General features: G+C 49.7%; 1 protein-coding gene across 1 annotated transcript; it reads right to left on the bottom strand.

Moving 5' to 3' along the window:
• DCTD (dCMP deaminase) lies at positions 1 to 25,737 on the bottom strand. Its single transcript, XM_060652876.3, has 6 exons — positions 25,618 to 25,737; positions 24,020 to 24,134; positions 23,501 to 23,636; positions 3,468 to 3,584; positions 2,093 to 2,189; positions 1 to 527 (listed from the first exon to the last, which is right to left on the bottom strand). The coding sequence occupies exons 2-6, from the start codon at positions 24,125 to 24,127 to the stop codon at positions 449 to 451; spliced, it is 537 nt and encodes a 178-aa protein (XP_060508859.2). The 5' UTR covers positions 24,128 to 24,134; positions 25,618 to 25,737; the 3' UTR covers positions 1 to 448.
• Between the last annotated feature and the right edge of the window lie 462 nt (positions 25,738 to 26,199).

Raw genomic sequence — 26,199 nt, 5'->3', positions numbered from 1 at the left:
TTTTTGTCTTTTTTTTTTCCAAGGGCACTACATGTTCTGCTTCATTGGGGCCAGATGTTCAAGTCAGTGTGTCTGATCATCCTGCCAGGAACACGACAACAATTATTTATTTGTCCTTCCGGCACCTGTAGCAGCGAGGACCAGCTGTGAAATGCAGGGGAGCCACCAGCGTCCTAAGCAAACCAGGACACGGAGTGGGAGGCCACTCCTGCCCTGTGCGACAGGCCATCTACAGGCTTCTTTACTTTAAACGCTAAATCAATAGTTTAAACAGATGCAGATTCCACGTGACAAGAGAGACAGGAAGATTTGAGGCTTTATATTCTTTAGATGTCTACTTTTGCTGTACTGACCATTAAAAAGTTATGTGTAACTTCAAGATGAAAGGCATTAGCAGCTTCTTAGGAGAGGATAATCCCAATCTTTTGGAGATTTAATGAGATGTAACTCACTGAAGCTTCTGGCTCGGTCTGCTGTTAATTGAATCAAAGTCAATGACAATCTTGCTGCACTTTGGTGTGAATTTCCTAAACATAAGAAACAAAATATATAGAGATATTATCCAGTGAGTAGTTTAAAGCAATTTGTTTACTTTGGCTTAACCTACATTTTCTGTGGGGAGGAAAAAATTTCCCGGGATTCACTTGATATCTTATCTCTATAGGAGCCAATTATAGTGCACCCTACTGAGAGGGACACGAACCAGAAAAGACTAAGACAAAAAAAGGAACACATGGGGTGGCTCGGTCTGTGTGTTCTCCAGCCAGCTGAGTTCATGAATTATCAGGGAGTCAAAGGATTTCTAACAAGTTAGCTGCACAACATGACACACGATCACTAGTTTTCCCACCAGATTTATCTTCCTTCCTAGGAAATTTCTGCAGCCAACCTGGAATCGCTCAAAAGCAAAAAAAAAAAAAAAAAAAAAAAAAAAAAGCAAATTTTCCTTTGCCTCTTGTACACAGCAAAAAACCCAGCCAGCTTTAGTGTGGAGTAATTTTTAAAGTCACATTTTAAAGATGCAGAAGTAAAATAAACCCGCTATATATTTTTACTCATTGATGTACCTTCTTAAAACAGTTAACAGGACAATATTTGCGGACTGACTGTATTCTTTTAAAAACCAGTAAACAGTGAATATCTAATTATCATTATTATGCAAACAATCTGCATGTAAAGTCTCATAAGGCAAAGCAATTCAAGAGATCCATCACCTCTAACCTCTATCCCTAGTGATGAACAGAAGTACGTTACTAATTACAGCACCCCACTGCTGACCACAAATACCGCAAAGGAATTGCTTTGAGAGCTTTCAGTCTCAAACGAAGTTTCTTACCATGAATCGAAGGTGGTAGAACTTCCCTGCAAGTAAACATACCTCCCAATCTTTGCCTAGCAAAGATAAGCACAAAGGTCGAAATAACTTCACATCTCCATTTAAAATGTTGTTGTAAAAAGCATTTTTACATGGTGTTTCAACCTAGCGGGTTACTTGCATCCTAAATTTTCAATGCCGGAGTTGTTACATTTGCAAACTTTATAGAAGTTTAACGTTAATATGGTAAAACTTGTGGAGTTTAAATTTTCTCCCTACTAGAATAATTTTAGTCCAAACCCCAGAAAGCTACTAATATTTAAGGGCAAGATCATTCCGCAGATCATCTTCAGATACTTCTGTCACTGCTCTTAAAAATCTACCCCTAGGGGCGCCTGGGCGGCTCAGTCGGTTGGGCGTCCGACTTCAGCTCAGGTCACGATCTCGCAGTCCGTGAGTTTGAGCCCCGCGTCGGGCTCTGGGCTGATGGCTCAGAGCCTGGAGCCTGCTTCCGATTCTGTGTCTCCTTCTCTCTCTGCCCCTCCCCCGTTCATGCTCTGTCTCTCTCTGTCTCAAAAATAAATAAACATTAAAAAAAAAAAAATTAAAAAAAAAAAACTACCCCTAAAATAACGTTGAGATCCTTGGCCCATCACACGTAAAACGAGGCTTCCAAGCGTGGAAGTCAGGCATCACAAGTAGAAATGAAACATCAACGAGGTCAAATGTTTCTTCAGTAGGCCTTCGACGACCTTTACCCCAAGCCCTTCTGCTTACCTGAAGGCCACCCCAGCCATATCAAACAGGAGCCTCGCGGCTGTGGTCTCATCGCTATCGTGGTACTTATCAGATATGAAAATAACTTCTTTGATACCTTTGACACCGAAAGAAGCCCCATTAGTATATGCACAAATAGATACGGCAACAGAATGCAGACATATACCGAGCCCTGTCGTGTCTGTCATTAATCACCTTTTCCCAGTGTGCTTACAGTGTCCAGTTACTGAAATACGTATTGGCCACTTTCCAATACGGCAGACGATGTTACCTTTAACCTGCCCTCCAGTCTTTATAGATTTTTTTTTTTTTAACACATGCAAAGTAAAAACATGTCAGGTAGTCGAGCCTTGATCCGATTAACAAAGTTTCTTTACTTCGGGCAAATACTCTTTAGTCGCAAGACAACTTCTGTCCGCTCAAGAGGCTGATGCAGGGGAGTGGACATGTTGGCGAAAGTCAGAGGCAAGTGCCATCGTGGTTCCCAGAATGGTTCTGCAGACCAATTCCAGCCAGCTCCATGGACAGCAGATTTGTTTTCTTTTCCTGCCCCGCAGGGCAGGGCTAACGGGAGGGCACCTGATACAACCACCCCGCTCCTCCTCCAGCCCCTGAAGGGACCACAGGAAGCTGGGTACACGCTGGCGGAGGAAAACTCCACGACGTTCTTTAACAGGGGCCGGCCTCTGAGTCTGATATCACCAGACCTCTTCTCCTCAGAGACCCCCGGGCTCATGATGAACAGCCCCTTTAAACCACACATCTGGCTAACATGATAAGTCTTTAAATCTCAAGCTGAGAGCTTTATGGAGATAAAGTGTGGCTGAATCTTAGATGTGACAGTATGAAAAAGGTGAACTATTCAGAATACAATGGTGTAGATTTATGGTAACTGTAGCGTAAGGAAAACTTCAAGTAGTACCGTTCGAGTCTTATGACATTTATATGCGAAGATACGTTTAGGTCCTAAAACATCTACCATATATTAATACAAATTAAAATTGCATATGCAGCCTCCCAGCTGACCTTGCTTCTGACAGAAGTTCATTCCTCTCCCTCCCCCTAATCTATGCACAATATGTCAGAGAACAGTAAATTGACGGTAATTATATGCAACGCCGGTGTGGTTTGTTAGCAGCTTGCAGTTCAAGTTGCAAACTAAATTAAAAACATGCTAAGAATCGCAGAGGATACAATTAGTCTTAGAAGACCTGGCACCGTTCAAAACCAAAACACAGGAAATACCTTGCAAAGTTGATAGTGCAATTACTTTCGATCCAAACAATAACAATTTAAGACCAAGCACTTTCGCAATGAGCCGCCGATGAGCGGGCAGCAATGCAAATGTGACAAATGGAACCGGCCCAGCTCCTACCTGCCTGGATGATGAGCTTAGCACATTCATTACAGGGAAACAAGGCAACGTACATAGTACAGCCTTTCACGTCGGCCGAGTTTTTGTTCATGATGGCATTCAGCTCAGCGTGGCACACTGCGGGTTCGAAAGAGAAAGAAAAGAAAAACAGCATAACTCACGAGGAACGTACCAACGCTGCCGGAGCATTCCACTCGCCCCGCTGAAGAAGACACATGGAACAGACTCGATTTTTAAAAAAGTCATTAGAAACGGAAAGTACTGAGAATACCAGATGAGGGCCGCGTGGTCTAACAGGCTGGCTTTTAGCAGTAAAACCGTTCAGGGGGGGCTGCAGCCCTGGGTCTGTAAGCACCTGGCGCGGCCAGGAGGGGCCAAGGTCAAGTATCTCCACCCACCCTAAGCACGGCAACAGCTCATGGCTCCACAAGACCCTGGGGTATGGAACTGCGCGCATAAAACGGCTCATTTGTGCGTTGCTACTCACACGCAAGGATATTCGCGGTGGCCGTTACGAGGGCAGGGTGCGATTTTAAGAGCAAGAGAGCCAGGAAGTGAAGCCGAGTATTTCTATCCCGAGGGATCCGCTTCACCCCATGGATCTCGGCCCACATACACACAAGAAAAATGCCGGCAGACAACCAGCGGCTTTTCGTTTAGAAGGAAACATGCATCCACTTAATGAAACGTCAAGTTCTTGCCACACTGGCCCGTTCCGGCAGCGATCCCCACACAGCGATCCCCACATGGGCCTGAGTTCAAGGGTGAAAGGAGCACCGCCTCTCCTCTCCCACACCTGGAAGCCCACCCATCTTCCCCAGCCGTTGGCCGGGTGCTCCCACCTCCTAAGCTTCAAGGTGCCCTCTCCTCAAGGGAGCACTACTCCCAGCCCTGATTCTGTTTAGAATCCCCTGCCCGCTCAGTGAGGTGGCCGCTTTGCCCTCTTCTGTCGTTATTCAAGTTTCTGGGTGCGTCGCTCAAACTGTATCATAATCTGCAAACTTGTCTGCACTTGTCTGGGGTGTGGCCTGCCTGGGATGTGGATTTCTAAGAGAATCGCCCGCATGATTCTCATGTGCAGACACGTTTCAGAAACACTGCGTTGCAGAATCCTCTGGCAACTCCAAAGGGACTTAACACACACTAAGCACACAAGCGGTAAAATAAATGTCTGTTGAACAAATTAACGACAATCTGGCCGTGGTCCAAATCATACAAAACTGCCAGAATTATAAATATGGGGGGCCCCCCACCTTCTCCAACCCACCAACCTTCTACATTTAACACCCTCTTCTGGGAGTACTGAAGCTTTAAATGAAGAGCAGCCTAAGCTCGTGGCTCTTGTCCATATTAGCTGTGACACACTCGGTCCCTGAATCGGTATTAATATGGCTCAGCCATATTAATTATTCTGGCTCAGCCAGGATAAAGCCCCTGGCCCACCTTCCGCCCCGGGGGCCACCCGCTTTTCAGGTACCGGTAGAATTGCGATGCCCGCCTGTGCCCCTGTCCTGGGGCCCTCTCAGGAAGCATTGGGAGGGCTCCTTTTAGTCTCTGAATGCCACGACTGAGGGGGTCTTGGTCATATGTGTGGAAATGAACAGTTGCCGGGCATTGTAAGAAATTCTAAAAAAAAATAAATAAATAAACTGCGCTTAATCAGATCACAGCCCATTGGAGAATAATCCCCGCCGGCCACAGAGGGACCTGGGCCACCATCCCCGAGATGCCACGAGAGAGAAAAGAAAGGCTCCCAGGCTCAGTGGCTGTGAGGACACTGGCCTCAGAGAGGCCCCTTTTGGCCCCCATTTACATCCCTGGTGTGACGGGGTTGTTCCCAGGCTGGGATTAACAACGGCTCCCTGTAAAAAACAATTAGATGTAATTGTTTCTTTTATTTCCCCCTCGAGGGCAGAGACCAGTCTTCTAGGTTCTTTGCAACTCCCCCAGAGTCCAATGCGGTGCCATGAACATAATGGGTGTTAAATATTTATTGAGTGAATAAAGGAGGAAATGCAGATTCCAATTATTGACGGTGACATTGGGAAATGCAGGAAGTCCTCTTAAATTCAAATATCAAAACTATGCTTTCCCATCTAATAAATATTTTTTGATGGTGCTGGTATTAATATTCAGAACTACAGAGTTTCCGAGTCTGTTAGGAAACACTATTCTATTGCTTTCGTTGGAATCTCTAAAAATGGTCACAGTGACTCCAACTGTCTTCCTCTAATTCATCTGAGAAGGTTTGGGGACAAAATTTAACATCGTGTGGTCTGGATTCATTAATGAAAATTACCATAGAAACAGGTTCTCGGGGGCGGCATCCGACATCCCCGTATAAAGGGTGGTCTACATAAAGAATACACGGGGTCACAAACAGACTTCCTTTCTCTCAGCTACAAAATCTTGTCTGTTGGAGAGATGTGAGGTCTACTGGGCACTACGACACTCAGGAGGCCCTCCAAAAGGGACCATTCCAAGTCCCCAAACCCGCGGATCCAAAACTGGAGGAGACGAACGCAAAGCTCCAGTGTTCCATCCACACTTGACTTCTCTCGCTCATCCCTGTGCCCCCTCAACTTCGGTCCTGACAAATGCCCCCTCCAGCCTTCCCCCCAGAACCCCTGGCCCGCCAAACCTATCTGATGAACACCAGTTCCCAGGCTGAGGAGGGAAACCCCAGCCCAACCCTGCCCGGGGATTTGCAAACTCCTCACATCTGTCTGTCTGTCTGTCTGTCTGATCCTGAGGTCTGAGACGTTTCTGGCCTGGCACTGGCCTCTGAGGTCCGCGCTCCACACGACCTCTGCGGCTCTGACGCTTGGCCTCCCGTCCAAAAGCGCCCTGCGTTTCCCTGCAAGACTGACCCATCGACAAGGCACCATCTGGTCAGGCCTCGGGCCCCCACCACGTCCTCACTGAGGAACGGGCAGACTCACGTGACTGTCCGTCGGATTCGTTTACGGTAGGCCGGTCAGAGTGGGGTCTGAGGACTCCTTTCACCACCAAATGCCAGGTGACCCCCAAATCTGCCTCGGGCCACAAAGAGCAGGCTGGCCTGTGAAGGGCTGGCCCCAGGGCTCTGGCCAGCCCGACTGCAGGCTGAGAACCTTCCCTCTACTCTCCACCTCCCAGGCAGGGCTGGAGGAAGCGGGAGCTTTGCAGTCAGCACCAGGGTCAAGGCCCAGCTGCCCCTTGAAGCTGTGTGACCCTCACCGAGGCATGTGCGTGCCTTTGGCTGGCAGGAGGAAGCGACGCTGAGAAAGTGAACTGCCGAGGAACTAAATAAAAGCGAGTTTTGCAACACCAGGTAATCTAATTTTTAGCCGTTTGCTCGTGTCCAGTTTCCTCCTTCCATCCACTAGAACAGCTGGTTCTTCTCCAAGACAGGCTCTCGATGGCAAATCACGAGGCCCCCGCTCCTGAGGCCCAACGGCCTCGTCCCCGCGCCGCGTCTCTCCGTTACAACCGTGGCCTCGGTCTCCACTCTGACCGAGCCATCTTCTCAGCATTTTCCTTTCGAGATGAAACTGTCCTGTCTACAAGCGCTAGGCTAATTCATTTTTAAAATTATCATCTCTTGGGGTGGCTGGGTGGCTCAGTCGGTCAGGCATCCGACTGCGGCTCAGGTCATGATCTCGTGGTTTGTGAGTTCAAGACCCACATCGTGCTCTCTGCTATCAGCACAGAGCCCGCTTCGGATCCCCTGTTCCCCCCTTCTCTGCCCTTCCCCTGCTCTCATGTGCACTCTCTCTTTCAAAATAAATAATAATAAATAAAATAATCGTCTCTTCACCCAGTAATGAACATAAGCTCGAGTTTTCACTAAGTCAATCCTTTTCAAACTGTAGGTCAAGAAATAAGTTTACTGAGTTACAAACAGCTTTTTCATCCCTCTTTTTAGTGAAATGTTTGAAAGCAGAAGAGATCTGAATGTGTCCACATGACAGAGGTTAAGTGCTGTTCCCAAAAACTGTTTCAGGTGTGTGTGTGTGTATTTCAGGTGTGAGCTATGTGTGCTGGGTTGCCATGTAAAAAGTATGTAACTATGGAAACCTGTTGACCTCTGTAATATGTTAGTAACATTTACAATCATTGGCGGGGGGGGGGGGGGGGGGGGGGGGGGGGGGGGAGGTGGGAGGGGGAAAGGCCCTGATTTATAGAATCTGCTGATTTTGGGGGTGTGAATACTCCCACGTGGCCAATTTCAAGCTCCCGACAGACAGACAGTTGGGAAGACAGAGCGCTCAGGATGGGCCTGCTCGCCAGGCCCATGCTTACGGCCAGCTCTCGACTCGAAACCCTCTCGGGCACCAGGCCCTGTGGAGTCTCTTATGTTTCTGTGGGTCCTTTTCTTTCTCTTGTCTTTTGGGGCCTTTCCCAAGGTCCGGTCCTGCTCTTGGATTTTTTTTCCTGTGGTCACTAAGAATCCATGCATTTGTAGATTCTCAGAGGGCGGATCTATCAGTAATACCCTAGAATCTGCATTTCCAACCCACCTTCTCTCGGGCCTTTGCCTCAGGTGTTCTGAGGCTTCTCCGTAACTCTTCTCACTATGATAAAACACTCCACAGATATCTGACAGCAATAAATGAAAGAATAAATCGATCTTTTCCCACTGCCAGCATTTTTATTGTGTTGCCCGGGAATAACTACATCAAGAGCTGCAGAGAAGTAAGAGCAAAAACCAACCAACCGGGAGAGGTTCTGTTCGTGACCTTGAGATGAACGTAGTTTTTATACTTATAGCAGGAATAGGACCAAGTATCCCAAACATACACAGGCCCTAGGAGGTATTATAGCTCAATTGTCCAAAAAAAAAAAAAAAAAAAAAAGGACAAATTTTCCAACTATCTACCTAGAATTACTCATCTCTGACTCAGTTATAAGCAGAAGAAATCTCCAAGTACAAGTATATTTCATAAGCACAGAGGATGACACACAACCTTTCAATTATTCTCAACATTGTTGAAAAGGAAAAGAATCAACTGCTGGAAAATATCAGATTAATGCTTATAAAGTTCTTGATTGCCAGAAAGAGAACCTCTATTTCAGGTAATTATAAGACAATTCATATGCTGTGGTCTTTTTTTTTTTTCTTTTCTATTACTAACTGTCAGAATTCAGAACTGCATTAACCTTGGACCACTGAGAAGAGATTGTATAATTAGAAAACTGTATTTTTCAAATTCCCTCTTCCTAGGGCTTGATTAATCCTCACTGTCTCATGTAGGCGGTTCTCTAGAAGTTTGACAAATTAACAGGATATATTCTATCCTGGCTCGATGTGAGAGACTCACCATTTTATAGACTTGACTTTCATCTCATGTGAGACTAAGACAATATCTGTTTTAGATGGCAGTATTATTAAGGTTACTTAAATAAGTTTAAAAAAAAAAAACCCACAAATAACACTAACCAAAGGCTAACTGCTGCACAAACAGTTTAGCAGCACTAGCGTGGCCCTGGCCTCAGCTGCTCTCCGTGTGCTACCAGGGTGAGAGGGGAAAGGCTGGGCTGGACAGAGGTGGGAGTCGGGAAAACCAAGGTTCTCTTCCTGCTGAAGAAAGTCTCCAGGTTGGTTAAAACTCGTTGTCAGTGGTCCAGGTTGAAGCAGATGACTTGGTCGGGCCTGAGGGGCACTCTGGCAAGGCTGACCTAGAACGTGGGGCAGGTTGGCGTGTGGCCAAGGCTGACCTAGAACGTGGGGCAGGCTGGTATGAGGGCAAGGCTGACCTAGAACGTGGGCTCCAGTAGGGGCGGGTCGGAGGTTCACACCGGGAACACCTGCTGCCCCTTGGCAGGTCCCCGCGGTGCCTTCCGCTGACGCTCTCCAGCATGCACTGCACGAGCCTCAGAAAGTCGCTGGGGAGCGGGGTGGGGGGCGGGTCCGCCTCCGCCCCGACTGGGAGGGCGCTCAGGCGAGGCGGCCACCCACACGACAAGCATGGGGCAGTTCGCTCACTGCCAGGACACAGGGTCAGGACTCAAGTGCCAAGACGCGTCTGCACGTGGCCTTCCAGGCTGAAAAGGTGGCAGGCTTCACCCTGCAATTAATAATTGACATAGGGGCACTGGGGCTGAGCGTCCGACCTTGGCTCAGGTCATGATCTTGCCGTTCGTGAGTTTGAGCCCCACATCGGGCTCGCTGCTGTCAGCACAGGGCCTGCTTCGGATCCTCTGTCCCCCATTCTCTGCACCTCCCCCGCTAGCACGCTCTCAAAATTAAATAATAAACATCAAAAAAAAAATCATTGACATGAAATGGGGCACCCGAGTTCAAAGTTGACCTATGCGTTTTAAAAAATAACTCAATGTTAATTTTTACAAGATATTCCATTTCCATCCTGATGATGAAGCTGTCGTTATTTCTTGGGGCACCCAGGTGGCCCGGTCGGTTAAGCGTCCGACTGATTTCACCGTTCGTGGGTTTGAGCCCCGCGTCGGGCTCTATGTGGACAGCTCGGAGCCTGGAGCCTGCTTCGGATTCTGTGTCTCCCTCTCTCTCTGTGCCTCCCCGACTCATGCTCTGTCTCTCTCTCAGGAATGAGTAAACATTAAAAAAAAATTTTCTTTAAATCCTTTCTTGAAATGACGGTCTAAGTGTTTTTATTTCAGGGGTCCTATAGCTATCAGAGTCACTGAACCCCGGCACATCTCTCTGTCGGGGCTCAGGCGCCCTCTTCCCTGTGCTTGAAGCCCCACAGCTTTGAAAACCAAGGGGTGTGGCATGTACATCCTCCTCTAACAGATCCATTTAGGGAACTGGGGCTTCTGGAGCTAAAATGGAATTTCAACTACTTATTTCTTAATTATTGAAAGATACCCTGACAGGGCCTCATACATCACTGCCAGCCTCCAAAGGACCCATCCTTCACATCAATAATTTAACAACAGAGTAGCCTCTACATTTAAGCACCCCCCCCCAACCCACCACCACCCCTACAATATCGCCCCCGAACGTTATCAAATGCTCACTATTACGGCTACCCCGAGATCCAAAGCGAGCATCCCGAGAATTTCGTGCCCAGGCAAGGTCAACTCTCTACCTTATCTCCCCTCCGTCAAGTTTCCACACCTGAAAAGTAGCGACCGGACTCAGTACGAGAGTGTCCGACGGACTGGGGGCAGAGGTGGGGTGAGGAAGAGGGAGAAGCGAGTTAGAAGCCAGTTCATCAGTGCCTGAAGCCAGCCCCAACCACCCAGGCCCACCCACCGCTGGCCCACAGCCTTCCATCTGCCACTTTCTGGGGAGTTCCGAAGCCCAGCTCGCTCTTCAGCCTCTCAGCCAGAGCACGGCCACCCCAGCCGACGGAGCCTCCCTTTGTACCGGGAGGGAGCAGTTTTAAACTGAAGCCATGTGGTGTATGCGTGTCGCGATGAGTTCTGGTCGCGGGCAGGGCACCCACAGGGCAGGGCACCCGGCCCCGGCCCCGGCGGAGCTCAGGCCCGGCCCGGCGGGGGACACCCAAGACACATACCCGAGCACCCAGCAAAAGGCAGCAGGCGCCAGGGAAGGCGCACCGAAGAGGTCAAGTGGTGGGAACGGCCGGGAAACGAGGGGTTAAACCTGCGGGCTGGTCGCTAGACGGGGAACTGAATCTGCGGGAACGGTGCTTCCGTGGGGAAAAGTAGCTGGGTTACGAATGGCGTTTCAGAACAGAGTGGGTCTAAACCCTGGGACTGGCCTACACGGGTGTTCCAGTCCCGGCGTCGCTCAAGGACAAACAGGAGGAACAGTGGCCTCCTCCCTGTCTCCCAGGGTTACAACAAGACCCACGTGAGGAGAGCGGCAGGGAAAAGCTTTGGGAACAAAAAAGAGCGCTGCAAGTGAAGCCATGTGCCCCAGAGGCAGAACTGGGCTTGTTTCCTGAGGACGGACGGCCTCAACCCTGGCTGGTCCCCAGTGATGAAGATGCGTGGGCGTCAGGTGCCCGGAGGAGGGTCTTCCGGAGCGGAGGTGACAGGTGATGGGTGACAGGTGACAGCCCGCGTGCCTCACCTGACCACGCCCCAGCTGTTCCACTCCGTGTGCTTAGACGCAAACACCACTGCCCCCTGCACCCCCCTCCCCCGCCGCGCAGTGGAACAGGGCCTCACAACCTTCTGGCTTTGAGGGACACGCGATTCGAGCAGAGAGACGTTCATTATTCCAGCGTGAAGTCTGAGGGTGGGAAAAGGGCAGGTAACAGCGACAACCGCGAGCCTGGAAAACGTCCCGAGTCTGTTCTGCTAGGCCCGTGCCCAGAGGAGGTCTCGGCCAGAGGAAAGGAATTCTGGCCAGGTCTGGGAAGACAGAAGTCAGTCACTCACTTAGAAGGCGGCCAAGTCCTCCGAGCGTCCGGTGTCCCGGTCCTAGAGCCGCGTTCACACCCATCCCCGCCGGCACATGTCCTGGAGCTGGACCCGAGGCACCCGGTTCTTGGAGCCATCGGCAGAGAGCCGCCTCTGCCGTCCCCTTGCCTCCTCCCTGCACGTCCCCTCGGCCACTCCTCACACGCTGCCTCCCCCACCTGCTCGTTCTAGGTCCCTACACCTCTTGTGGAGCCTCAGCCTCCCGGCCTGTGAAATGGACAGCAAAAGACCCGGCATCACAAGGACGAACGTCCGTGAAGAGCACAGCACAGAACCTCTCCGTCCCCGGGTTGCTCAGCTCGGAGACGGAGAACGGACGTTCCTCCCTCCCGGTCTCTCCTACTCTGATCCCCATCCCCTGCCTCCGTCCTCGCTGCCTCTCGCCAAGGCTGCTGGCAGCAACTCATGGCACCCAGGGGAGCCACTTAGCCCCAATGGTAGTGCTTAGGGCTAAAGAGAGTTCTGACTGTGGTGTTTCCATTATTGACAATAAAGCCCCCAGAACTCTAATTACATCGCTTCCCCATGTGCTAAGGGCACACAATCGGGTCAGAGGGAGGAGGGTGTGGAAATGCTGCAGTCCATCGATGGGTAAGCCAGGCCAGCTCCCTTCCTGCCGTTCACGCGAAATACATGTTTGAGGCCTAAAAGCTACTGAAGAAACATGAATAGGAACAGAACGCTAATCGCTGCTTGACAGCTTTGTAATGCAAATATGCGCCACAAAGATCCAAAGCCTCCCTCTTGCATTAATGGCTTTCAAAGGGTAAACTGGGACTGAGCAATGAGCACTGGAATAGGAGTCAGGATGCGTGTGTTCTAATTAATTCCAGCTCTACAAGGCCCGCCTCAGGCAACTCACTGATGCTGTTTCGGCGTGCAGAAAATGGGGCTTAGCCGACCTGACTCAGGCTTCTGAGATGAGACGCGAGCTGGAGACCCTGCCCTACTTTCCCTACTCTGCGCTCCGCACCACATTCTTTTCCCTCTCCTCGCAGCGTCCAAGCCCGAACCCGCTCACCCCTCTCCTCCCTCCTTGCAGCTGATAACCTTGCCGCATCCTTCACTGGGCAAGGGACTGAGCTGGGACTGATCACACTGTCACCTGCCACCCACGGACCTCTGTCAGCTGCCCCGCTCGGTGTCCCTCTTCTATCGCTCATCAGTGTGCCCGCAATCTCTCTCTGCTGAACCAGCCCACGTGCGTGCTGCGAAAACTAACAAGACCCAGGCCCTCCCCTCGTAGAAACCCTTCTCTTGGCCCCATCTCCCATGCGGCTGCCACTCTAACGTCTTTTTTTTAATGTTCTTATTTATTTATTGTGAGAGAGAGAGAGGCAAGGAGGGGCAGAGAGAGATGGAGAGAGAGAATCCTGCGCTGACAGAGTGGAGCCCGACACGGGGCTCGATCCCACGAACTGTGAGATCATGACCTGAGCTGAAACCAAGAGTCGGATGCTTAACTGACCACTGAGCCACCCAGGCGTCCCAAACAGCCTGCTTTCTTAACAACCATCCCAACCCCCTCTCCATACCTGCTTTCCTTGCCTGCTTTTCTTCCTTCAACGGGCTGTCACCTCCCATCCCCACCACTCCATCAGCACTGCTCTCTCCAATAAGACCTGTGTGTCGCTGACCCCCGAGGACGTTTGTTAGTCTTCAACGCACAGCTCCCTCCTCCTTAGCGGGGGCTCCGAGCGATCCCTGCGAGCAGGCTCCTTCCCCCCCTCCTCCACCCACCCTCTTAGTGTTGCAGTTCTGAGACCAGCCCCGGGTCCTGCCTCTGCACACGCTCCCTACGTGCGCTCGCGCATTTCCATGGCACAGTGTCACCTGAATGCCACACATGCCCACACTGACGTCTCAGACCGAGACCTCTGTCCCCACTCACACCCCCAACTGACACTTCTACTGGGAGGTCTCACAGACACCTCAAACTTCAGGGACCAAAGCTTCCCCCAAACCTAGGCACTCAGGCTAGGACTGCCCGGGGGAGTCAGACTCCCTCTCTGAGCCCCGTGTCACCCAGCCCTCTCGATGCTGCCTCCATTCCTCTCCGTCTCCTATCCCCCGGACCACCCACAGGTCCCCCCCACACCAGCTTCATCTTGTAAGTCCAAACTCCTTACCTCCGCCCCCTGCCGGCCCCCAACCTCGCCTCTGTACTCCGTGTGGCCCAAATTCTTTCCCTCCCACAGAAAGTTCCAAGCGCCCTCCTGCCCTCTCGCAGCGAATGTCCTTCCCAGCCCCAAACACTGACCAGCCAACCCTGACCTCCGGGAACCCATCGAATCCTTCAGCTCTCAGCCTAAAGGTCACTTCCTCAGAAAGGAATAAACAACAGCATCTGTTTATTTCATTAACGTCTACCTCCATCACTGTTAGTCTGCCAAGTCCTTGAAAACAGACCTGGCAACGTTTTTATTTGCTAGCGCGGGGTGCTGGCATGGCATGTGCGGAGAGGATGCCGGGCCACGGGTCAACGTCCTCCGAAAAATGTATCGTGATATAAAGTATAGTCGTGACTTTTGGGCGCCTGGGTGGCTCGGTCGACTGAGCGTCCGACTTCGTCTCAGGTTCATGATCTCACGGTTTGTGGGTTCGAGCCCCACATGGAGCTCGCTGCTGTCAGCACAGATCCTCTGTCCCCCTCTTTTTCTGCCCCTTCCCTGCTCGTGCACTATCAAAAATACATGTTTAGAAAAATAAATAAAATATAGTCATGATTTTTAAAACGGAAACAAGTGACTTGAGAACTCCCCGTCACCAACAGACAACTCAAACCAATAGAAGAATGGATGATTCCTTAGTATTTATTTCAGTTCCTAGAAAGTTGTAACTCGCTCGCATAAGGAAGAAGGACAGTGAGAGATTCTGCTTCCCTTTTCCACCTAAACCCAAAATTAATGGCATTCTGAACAAAGTCTTTTAATTGCAGAATTAAAAAATTCATGCTCAGTTATCATATTCAATATTTTAAATTTACTGTGGCATCTATCATTTGGAAGAAGCACAGAGACAAAATTCACACCTCCGCTAAGTGACCGGGACGACCCTCCAGAGCGCGAGCTGAGGGGAGAGTATGTGCGCCCTCCCGTCTCCACTGCCTTGCTCTCACCAAGACTCTGCATTTATCACGGGCTTTCCCGATGCCAGGCAAGCACCCACGTTTCAGTAAACGTGGTCGCACAGACTCACAGAAGGACTTCTGAAGTCCTTCCCTTCCATCTGGTCTAAGACTAACCTCTTCTCTCATACAGTTCTGTACCTGCCTCCTCTCCTCATCTATTTTCCTGCACTTCGATGTGGGGTCCTTTTCTTCACTGCTTATCTTCCAACCTTTCTTCATCCAATGTCTTTGAATCTCCAGGTTTGTGGGGTAACCTATACTCTTCGACTGCCCCCTCCTGCTTGTGCGTCCTGTCTTGTCCCATGTCGATTCATCTTAGGACTGCAGCAGATTTCCAATCGCTGGAGGGAGAGAGTGAATAAAACCTGTTTCTCTCCTTATTGATTTGTCCCCACACATGATGTATACTCTCTCCATGTCACGGCCACCAGCAGCGTTTTACAAATCTGCAGGTTTCCCCCAGTATGGCTTCAGAACCCCCTGGGACCCTGTGAGCAGAGAAATGGCACTCTAATCCAATGTGATCCAAGCTGTATTGTTGAATTTTTCCTCAGAATTCTAGCACTGAAGGGGTCCTCAGTGATCATTTGTTTCATAAAGATACTGAGAAATAAACAGCAAGTAATATAGTAACATCCCCACAATCACTGGGTATAAACATACCACACCTAGAACCTAAGTTCCAGAAGCCCTGTCCAGGATCCTTCCCCTTGAATGTGACAACCGCTGCTTTAAGCACTGTGGGGACTTTCTCAGCTAACATGTATATTAAAGACAAATATAATTGGGGCGCCTGGGTGGCTCAGTCGGTTAAGCATCCAACTTCAGCTCAGGTCAGGATCTCACCATTCATGGGTTTGAGCCCCGCGTCGGGCCCTGTGCTGGCAGCTCGGAGCCTGGAGCCTGCTTCGGATTCTGTGCCTCCCTCTCTCTCTGCCCCTCCCCCGCTGTCTCTCTCTCTCAAAAATAAACATTAAAAAAAAATTGTAAAGACATATATAATCTCATCTAAATATAAAACAAAAGTCCTATGAAGTAAATGTAAAAAGCGATACAAATATCCGCAAAAAATCTCTAGGAACCAGGTTTCACTGCATATTTCCAGGACAAACAATATACACATATTCCATTTTGGTACCAGTATCAACAGGGTGTAGGAAGGAGAGATTCTTGATGAAAAAAATTCAAAATAAAATAAAACCTTAGTAATTCAGACCGATTTCAGAGAAGATCAGCCCAAATCAGCAAAACAGATAAAGAACAGATCAAGAGAATAAAGACTAAGGCAGCTCATCATTGTCAGGTCTCCCCTGGAACCCCACTGCATGGTGGCCCAAAGTTCTAGACAAAGACTTATCGGAATTAAAAAATTTGAAAAAGTTATATTTATCACGAGGAATAACGGCGGGGGGGGGGGGGGGGGGTGCGCCTGGGTGGCTCAGTCGGTTGAGCATCAGATTCTGTGTCTCCCTCTCTCTCGGTTCCCCCCACCCCGCCATTCGTGCTCGTTGCTCTCTCAAAAATAAATAAACATTAAAAGAAAATTAAAAACAGCAAAAAACAGGAATATCCACTTGCACTCAATTAATGTGCTCACATACGTAAAAATCTAAAACAGATTGAAGGTGACCCTGAAATTTTATTGGTACTGTTAAATTTCCCGACAAACCGTTTATTTTGAGAGACGGTGCAAAGATCAAACTTCAGCCCACTTCCCGTTCGTTAACTTGGAAATCACTACCCTTGGATTATTTAAGGTTTGCATACATATTTCCATGAGGTAAACTGGTTCTTTGTAAAACGAAAGACAAATGCCGTGTATTTTTTTTTTTTTAATTTTTTTTTTTTTTTTTTTTTTTTTTTATTTTTGGGACAGAGAGAGACATAGCATGAACGGGGGAGGGGCAGAGAGAGAGGGAGACACAGAATCGGAAACAGGCTCCAGGCTCCGAGCCATCAGCCCAGAGCCTGACGCGGGGCTCGAACTCACGGACCGCGAGATCGTGACCTGGCTGAAGTCGGACGCTTAACCGACTGCGCCACCCAGGCGCCCCAAATGCCGTGTATTTTTATGAGAAGGTCGGATGCCCAGAGATGAGCATTTTAGCTTTTCTTGCATATGCTTCTCAGGACTTAACCTGTTCCTATCTATACATGCTTTGTAGATATTCCTAGTGAAATAGTAATCTCCAGCTCTTCAAAAACAATTAGCCCTGAATCTATAGATTAAAACACGCAGATAAATGGGCTCCCGGCTGGCTCAGTTGGTGGACCACACAACTCGATCTAGGAGTCATGAGCGGGAGCCCCACATTGGGCGTAGAGATTACTTTAAAAAATAAATAAATAAAATACATAGATAAAAATCTAATAAACTAACCCCCCAAAATCATGATTTATTCTTAAGACCATTTATAAACAGCTACACCTGAACGTGAAATACGCTTCCATCAAGCTGATTAATTTCCAGGGGGAGCCTCTGACATAGGCCGTTATATTTCTACGATTTGTCTCAAGCATCACACAATGAAACCTGAGTTGGCCCCTTGATTCATAAAAATAATCTACTTTATTTCTTTCTGGGGTACAGTCGCTCAAAGGTTTCCCGTTGACTATTCGTTATTTGGTACAAAAGGTCCTCCCGGGGCCCACGGTCAGGGCCACGGCTGCGAAAAGGCCGAGCAAGGGAGGGGCGGTGGAAAGCCACGATGTGAAATTAGAATTCTGTAGGAAAAGAAACAGCAACTCATCAAACCCACGGATCTGCCTAACAAAACCGGAGGGCGTTCAATTTCAGCCGGCTGAAGGAACAAATTTGATCTTAATTACGAAGAAGCTCTTACAAGTTTTGAGGAAGTCACAGCTTAAGAAGGATCAGCCGCCTAACTTCTTGATAAATTAGATTCTCAGGACTAACCTTTTGGATGCCGAAGAAATACATCACACGCGTGGCAGTCAGGAAAATGTCAGTGTTCAAGGGGGTAAGGTAAATGGCTAAGTAATCACTGAAATGACATCTCTGCATGCTTAACAATATGCTAAATCTGAAAAGTAAAGACTAAATTTAAATATAAAATTTAAAGAAGCTCCACCATGCACTGGCAAAACCGATCAAAGTTGCCGTGCTGAACAACACCTTTAATTAACTCCTCCCCAGCACGATATCCTCTTCTGAGTTTTCCTACGGAAATATGAACGGACCCTGGAAGGAGCCCCACGTCTCCATTTCTGCCTGATGCATCTCGAGTGTGGCCACCACCCACTCTGGGCACATCGGAACCATGGTCGCCTCCACGATGAGCAAGTGGGATGCGGCAGGCAGAGCGATCCTGGCTTCTCGATCGATTGGGACAGAAGAGGCGGCCAGGCAGAGAGGCAATCTTACCCGCACATCCCTTACCAACAGGAAACGACATAACAGTAAAACACAGGCGAGCTGGATGAGCACTGGAACTACTATTGAAAATGGGAAGCCTGGTTTTTCTTTGAACTGTTTATTTATTTATTTTGAGAGAGAGAAACCCAGAGTGAGCAAGCGGGGAAGGGGCAGAGAGAGAGAGAGACAGAGAATCCCAAGTAGGCTCTGCACCGTCAACACAGAGCCCGATGTGGGGCTCAATCTCACGAACCATGAAAGCACGACCTGAGCCGAGACCAGGAGTCGACACTCAACCAACTGAGCCACCCGGGCACCCCCCAAACGGGAAGTTTTTAACAACGGCTCTCAAGGATGAAAGATGTTGATTCCACTCCACCTCTCTGGTCTGTAAACTGTCGTCAAAATCCACTATGAAATCCCAAGGAAAGTGTGCTATCTGCATTACCATGGGTCATTTTACCTCCATTTTATAAAATTAGTATTTTGATCAAACGTGCTTGGTTCTAATGAATTTCACAAAGAGAAAGGAACTAAAAATGTCAGCTGAATACTTCATCCTAGGTTTAGCAACCACCCCCTCCTAAAAATAAAAATCTTCCAAAGCTTTTTTATATGGTTAAATTAGATAAATCTGCTGCTTCCCGGTTTTTTTAATTGTCACTCATGCGAAAAGGTGTCACTTTTCACGCCGACTTCTTCCTGCCGCTTAATGTTACTGACATCACACTACCTTTTGGATTTTTCAGGAAAAGAATGAGATAAAAGCAGTTTCCGTGGCAGGGGGAATCTTCATTTTCCATATTAACACTACATTATAATCAAATAGTTTCATGACGTTTTGATCCCGAGGTTGGAAGAACAAGAACGCCCCTTAAAAATGCCTCTCCGGAGACACAGCCCGGAACACGCTCCGTCCTTCTCTGTTACAAGCATTCTGCGCTTCCCTCCTTTCCACAAAGGGTGAATCGAGACTAACGGCTTCTAAACTTCCAGAATTAATAAGGACAATTAAGTTGTATACGTTCTCGATCAACCCAAGCTCCCCTTCGGAGAAATGTTAAAGCAAACCATGTACCTTCTGCCTCGTGCTAAGCGCAGGCCGCCACCACCTGAGCTCCTGACCTCCGCGGAGTTACTCGCCTAAGCCTCCGCGCACTCAAGTGCATAGTGAAAAGGAGAGAACGGGTGATCCGCTGTGTTCTGACCGAAGCAACATTTCAGAAGAGCTGAATTCCTGGGCCCCACAGAAGAGACAGCTGGGCAGCAAAGAGCATTGACCTCAGGATGTCTCCCTGTCTGTGTGGCATTACAGAGGTGATTTACATTTCTGGGCCTTTCTTTTCCGATCCGCACGAGACATTAGGCTTGGACTCTGTGGGCACAGGCGTCCGAAGCACTCCCCAGCTTCTGCAACGGGTCCAAGTATGTTCCACAGACAGCAGAAACATCACACGTAGCACACACATACGCTTTTTCCAAACGCACACAAACGCTGTTTAATAAAGTACAGAGTAAGGCAAAGCGTTACTGGTATCGAGTAGCTTTTGTTATCCGTGGATTTTCTTACCCGAAAGATGTTAATGATCTCACTTATGTGTGGAATCTTAAAAAAAAAAAAAAAAAAAAAAAAAAGCTCACCGATGCAGAGAACAGATTGGTGGTTGCCAAAGGTAGGACTGGATGAAACAGGTGAAGGGGGCGTGGTCAAAAGGTACAAACTTCCAATTATAAAATAAGTAAGCCCTGGAGAATGTAATGTATAGCATGGTGACTACAGTAACAGTGTGCTTCATATTTGAAGGTTGCTAAAAAGATCTTAAAAGTTCTCATCGCACACACAAATTTTCTGTAACGACGTAAGGCGATGGATGTTAACGGGACTTATTGTGGGAATTGCTCAGCCGTGCACACAATTATCAACAAATCATTGTATCGTGCACCTGAACTCTACTATAACGTTATGCGTCAAATATGCCTCGGTAACAAAGAAAGATAGGGATAGTTTAACTAGCATTATACAGGGGTCCTGGAAGTTCTGTTGACATGTAAAAGAGGGTCCTCATATATTGAAAAGAATTAGGAAATCACTGGTCTAGAACTCTGGATGATCTCTAAAGCTCCTTTACAGGGATTAGCACATAATCTATCTCAGAGAGCAGGTCAGCCACTATTAACAGTGGTGAGGAAAGAAAGGGTTAAGCCTACTAATTCCAGACATTGTCAATTTCAAAATTAATTGAAGTCTTAAAACGGAAGGAAAAACAAAAGAACTTGTGTTTTGGTCAATTATCACCAAACGTTTCTGTTACATCCAAGGCTATCCAAACATGTATTTCTCTGAGGCCTGAAATCTCTTGAAAAAAAAAAACAAGTCTGAGCATACAGTTCATAGCCAGCCATCACTATTTAGACTTAAAGCCCATCTTTCCGTGTATTATGATGGTAGTAACACTAAATGCCTTTTAAAAACCATTTAATACCTTCTACGACTTTTATGGTACATCAAATTACAAGCCTACTCTTGTGAAAGGAAACTGTCTACATCCTCGCATAACCACGTGTCAAATGAATAATTGAGAAACAAGGGCAAAGAGCTTTGAAAACCTAGAGGTATCATATGGGTAGTAAAAAAAAATAATGCAGACAGACAGACGACCTCCGCCCTGAAATTCAGCAACTATTCAATACAAATTACAAAAAAAAAAAAAATCAGTGAAGTTGGACAAATCCCTATGTAGATTTTTTTTTTCATTCCTTCTAGAAAGGAGCTCTGAAAGGTACGGTCTCCAAGTTAGACAAAAGGCAGCGAGCGTCTAAGAACAAATACAATTGGCTACTTGAGAGGTTTCTGACCACTGGGAAGTGAGGGGCTGCAAACGTAGGCAAAGCTTTGGGCTTCTGGGTCACTGCCACAAATCTGCCGGGACTCACAGGGACTCAAGAAGGCACAGGTCCTGAGGGAGAGCAGCTGCTCAGGAACCAAGCAGGACCCGCCTTCCCCTACGCCTACCCACCTTTCTACAAGCCACCTCCCTGCAACAGACTGACACCTAAGAATTCCCCCATTCTGGGGCGACTGGGTGGCTCAGTCGGTTAAGCGTCCGACTTCGGCTCAGGTCATGATCTCGCAGTCTGTGGGTTCGAGCCCTGCATCGGGCTCTGTGCTGACCGCTCAGAGCCTGGAGCCTGCTTCGGATTCTGTGTCTCCCTCTCTCTCTGACCCTCCCCCATTCATGCTCTGTCTCTGTGTCTCAAAAATAAATAAACGTTAAAAAAAATTTTTTTTTAAAGAATTCCCCCATTCGGCAGGAGGACCGAGGCTTCACTGTGTGGACCGGGTGACATAGTCACTGTGCTCGTCATGTTTCAGTGCAGACCTTGAACACATAGACCTTTTTCACTTTTGCAGTTTTTTTAAATGTTTTTGTTTATTCATTTTTTTGAGAATGAGAGACAGAGTGTGAGCGGGGAAGGGGCAGAGAGAGACGGAGACACAGCATCCAAAGCAGCTCCAGGCTCTGAGGTGTCAGCACAGAACCCGACGCGGGGCTCGAACCCACAGACTGTGAGATCATGACCTGAGCCGAAGTCAGACGCTTAACCGACTGAGCCACCCCAGCGCCCCACAGTTTTGCGGTTTTTACGTGGGACGTTGAACCGTACTCTGAAAAATTACCGTCACGTGTTACCGACAAACAGCTGATCACTTGCCTTCTCTCTTACCCTCGAAAGTTACAGAACCAAAATCAGAATAACAAAAAGTCTCTCAAATACATTAGCACATTTATCTTTTCACTAGAGCTCCACTCAGCTACAGAACTAAGGCTGAGAAAACAGGTTTACTACCTTCCTGGGTCCGGGACCCTCCTCTCCTCCAGGGCTGGAGTGAGAAGGACAGACTGACTATAAATCCCCCCGAATCACTCAACTGTGTTTCATTCCTGGAAAACCCTGACTGCTTTGCAGCCCCCCACCCCCACCCTACCCTCATTCCTCTGTCCCTTCCCCACCTCCAGTCACATTCTTTCTTTTTCTTTGGAAAACAGAACAGTTGCCCTGAAGCAATTTAAAAAGAAACTCAGGGGGCTTATTTAATGTGACTAAGGTCCAGGAATATTCGTAAAAATATATAAATGAGGCTAATGTAGACTTAGAATTCTTCATGAGAAAACCCCAGAGGACAGCCTACTATGGACAAATCAACAAAGCAGAAAGGTCTTACATTATTCCTTGACGCGGGTTTCCTACAGGCACGAGCTTTCCCATTTGAATGGCCTGAGTCTACTTTCCTCCCAACCGAGGTGGTGGGTTCCCTTCCAGACATAAACACAGGTCCTCATATTACGAAAAATCAGCAACCAGCGTTCGCAGCCCGATTCGCCTCTCTTACAGCATTGGTTGTCCGGGGAATGAAAGGAAAAGCAAGTGAGGCTGTGGCCTGTTCCCGCCCCCACCCCCCCAATCTCGAAAGTGGTTCTCCTTGGGGCTCAGATATGCAACAAATTACAAGAAGCACCCTTCCCTAATTGAAAGATGAAAACCAGAGCTGGCCAGGCCATGTGGTTCCACGCGTCTGGCTTGTGGTCCACCCTGGGAATATAAAGCCCCCAGAACAGGACGAAGAGACGGCATCATCCATTTCCTGATGCCCCGCTCACAGTCATTTCCTACTTCCCAGAGACGAGCTTGAGATTTCCTCCACAGGCAGAGGGGCTGAACGAAGCCTGCTTCTCCTCAGAGCAAAGCCCTTGCCGGACCTTGGTTAGGTGGCTTTGCTTCCAAGCAGCCAGGAAAGCATGGGCAGGGCCAGCGTGCACATCCCTCAGCTACCTCTCCCGGGGGCTGTGGCCCTCTGCAGAAGCCCACCATCCACGCTCGGGTGTCGCCCAGCCTGGCGGGCTGCCGGCGAAACATACCAGGCCGGCCACAGACGACAGATCCCCGGACCTCAGGGCCAGGCCGTGTACAGACCACTAACAGGCCCCCATTCACTGACTCTTTGGAACGTTAAGGGTCAGGGGCAGGAAACGGAGGTGGTTCAACAGGATTCTTCTTCCGTCCAGCTGCTGATGACTGAAAAGAGATGATACTTTCTGACCAACTATCTTAGCTGAGCACCACCAAGGCTATGGCACCAAACAGAAGGAAACACAAGGCAGGCCTTACCGTAAGGGTACTTGGTATCCAGCTTTCTCTCTGCCGTCCTTCTCCAAGGCAACACGTCATCGCTGCACCCATTTGGCATCCCATTATACCCGATGCCGACAATCTTGTTCTCTGCGTTCACGATGCAGGCTCCGACCTACAGGGAAAGGTGTCCAAACACTGGTCAAGTGGCCCATCGGCCCCTGGACGGGCAGTAAATGAAACCACAAGCTTGCAGAGCTCCAAAGCGAGCATGCGGCTTCTGGCAGTGTGGTAAGAGCTCTCTCTATCTCCTTGCTCACTTTCCCTGGCAGCTCCCATAAGCCCAAGGAAGCACCCCCTAACCCCAGGGCAGGCACAAGAGGCGGTGAATGATGGAATGTGAAACATGAACGCACACAGGGAGGCAGCACAGAAGACAGACTTCCTCTGCCTTTCTGGCGACAGGCATCCGTGGAGTCTTTTCCTTTCGTAATGTGTTCGATTGCAGGATCTCTGTGCCTGAGAGGGTCCAAACATTCTCCCAGAACACTCACTTACCTGCGAATTTGGATCTTTGCTTCTCTGTGCCGATAAGAAGGCCACTGCCATGAAATACTCAGGCCATTCCAGGTAGTCATCACGTTTCCTGCAGGGAGCTTCACTCATGCTGGGTCTACACAGAAAACAACAGTTGAGAAAAGCATTTTGGCAAATCTGCTTTCCAGTTCAACGCAACCACATTTAAACTTTGGGTCTGCAATGTTAGACAATTTCAGTTACAATCAGAAATCACGGATCATGGGACCGCAGACAGTGTCGGGCCTTAAGAAAAAAATAAATTAGGTTACTGTTTGGGAAGTTTGGATTCACGCCTAGTTTCACATTCCCAAATATTACACCTAGTCACTGCTTTCTCATAGGATTGTTTTCCACTTAGTACAAACGCCTGCCCCACAACTTGTTCTCTCTCCCGATGAAACAGAGCCAGCACAAGAGAATGGGAGGGAGAAAGGAGAACATTTATTGATCACCTAATATATTTCAAACACTGTGAAAGTCAGACACATCATCTTACTCACGCCTCATTCTAGCAAAGGTAGTAACATCCCATGTTACAGACACGCAAGAGAACTTATCCTAAATCACATAGGATTATTATCCATGCCTGTCAAGTCCCACGGGAGCTGTCCCAGCTCTGATATTAACCGGATTAATTCGTCCCTTTTCTTTCCCCTTGGTTTCCCCAGCTGAAACAGAAGTTATCAACCCTGAGTACCGAATCAAATGAGGAGAAACTGACAAGTGTCGAGCCCTATGACTAAGGCAAAGTTTTAGTAACAGGGGCTCTACTGAATCCGGGCCAGGCACAAGCTGTTCTCCAACAAGCCTCCAACAGGGGGCCTAAAACTTCCAGTAAGGGGTGGGGTGCTTTCAAGGGAGACCAAACAGGGCAAGGAAGGAGGGCAACTCAAGAACTGAGAAGTCTCGAGCAAGCCTAGGCGTCTGGGCTGAAGGAAGCGGGGAATTTCCCCGTATCTGGGCGGGGCTGCGCGGCAGTGCCTAAGACTGGGAACCATGATTATCCCGATGATGTCGCCCAAATTCCGAGAAGGCTGTAAACCCTCTCGACACCGAGCGATGCTGGACCGCGCCGGTTTACCGCCGGCCTTAAGGGTCAGCATCCATAATCGCTGCAGGGTGGGTACCAGATCGGTGCCAGCCTAACAGGAGGTGGGAGGGGCAGCAGAGGCGAGGGACGGGGACGTAGTAGCCCCGGGCGCTTGCCCCGGGTCTGCTGTGACGCTCACTGGAGCCCCGGCACCCAGTTGCGGAAACACGAGGGACGCCACTCCAGGGCCGGGAGGAACTCCCGCTCCCCCGCGCACCACCACTCCCAGATTCCGTTCCCGGACGGAAAGCAGGCGCCCCCCACCCCCTCGCCATGTGGGCGCAGGAAGTGACTGCCAGTCTCGGCCTCCCAGTACCACCCTCCCTCGGTTTCCTGGAAGGAGAAAGCTGTCGAGCCCTCCCGGCCCGCACCCGCATGAGGTTCACCCGGGAGCCGGGATAACCTCAGGGCTCCCCGCCCCGAGCCCCGGCCGCGAGTCCCCCACCCCCGCGCCCAGGCCGCGCCGCGTGGCGCGCAGGCCGCGTACTCGCAGGGCTGCCCCCGCCGGTCCTCCGCTCCGGGTCCGCGAACGCAGGTCACCGCCGCCGCCGCCGCCGCCGCCGCCACCGCCCAGCCGCACGCCCCGGGAAAGGAAGTCGGGAGAAGAGGCGGGGCGCCGCGGGGCCGGAAGGTGACAGCGGCCGGGCGGTCACGCGCTCCGGGGAGGGGGCCTGGCGGGCGCGCACCTGGCGGGGTGCTCCACGGCGGGATCGCCTCCGCTTCCCTGTCCCGGCCCACGGTCTGGCCGTGCGACCTTCGGGACCCCGCGCCCTAAACACTCCTCCCGGGGCCGGCTGCCTCCCTTCGTCGAAGTGGATGCTTTGGGGTTTGCCCCTGACTTGGCGCCGGCTCCGGGATGCCCGAGAAGCCGCCCCGAGGCCGCTGGGCTGGGGGACCCGCGGGGTCGCCCCGCCGACCCGCGCCCCGTGCTCCCGGAGCCTCTCTGCCCGCGTTCGTGGGCCCCGGCTTGGGCCCCGCGAGGTCCCGGCTGCTCCCGGGGCTCCGACTGCCTAATCTCTGCATTTTTTCAGATCTCTGATGCTGCGGGGTTGGGTCGTTTTCGTTGTCG

The sequence above is a fragment of the Panthera onca genome, chromosome B1 (assembly GCF_046562875.1).
Source record: "Panthera onca isolate mPanOnc1 chromosome B1, mPanOnc1 haplotype 2, whole genome shotgun sequence".
NCBI lineage: Eukaryota > Metazoa > Chordata > Mammalia > Carnivora > Felidae > Panthera > Panthera onca.
This window is presented reverse-complemented; position numbering and strand designations above follow the sequence as displayed.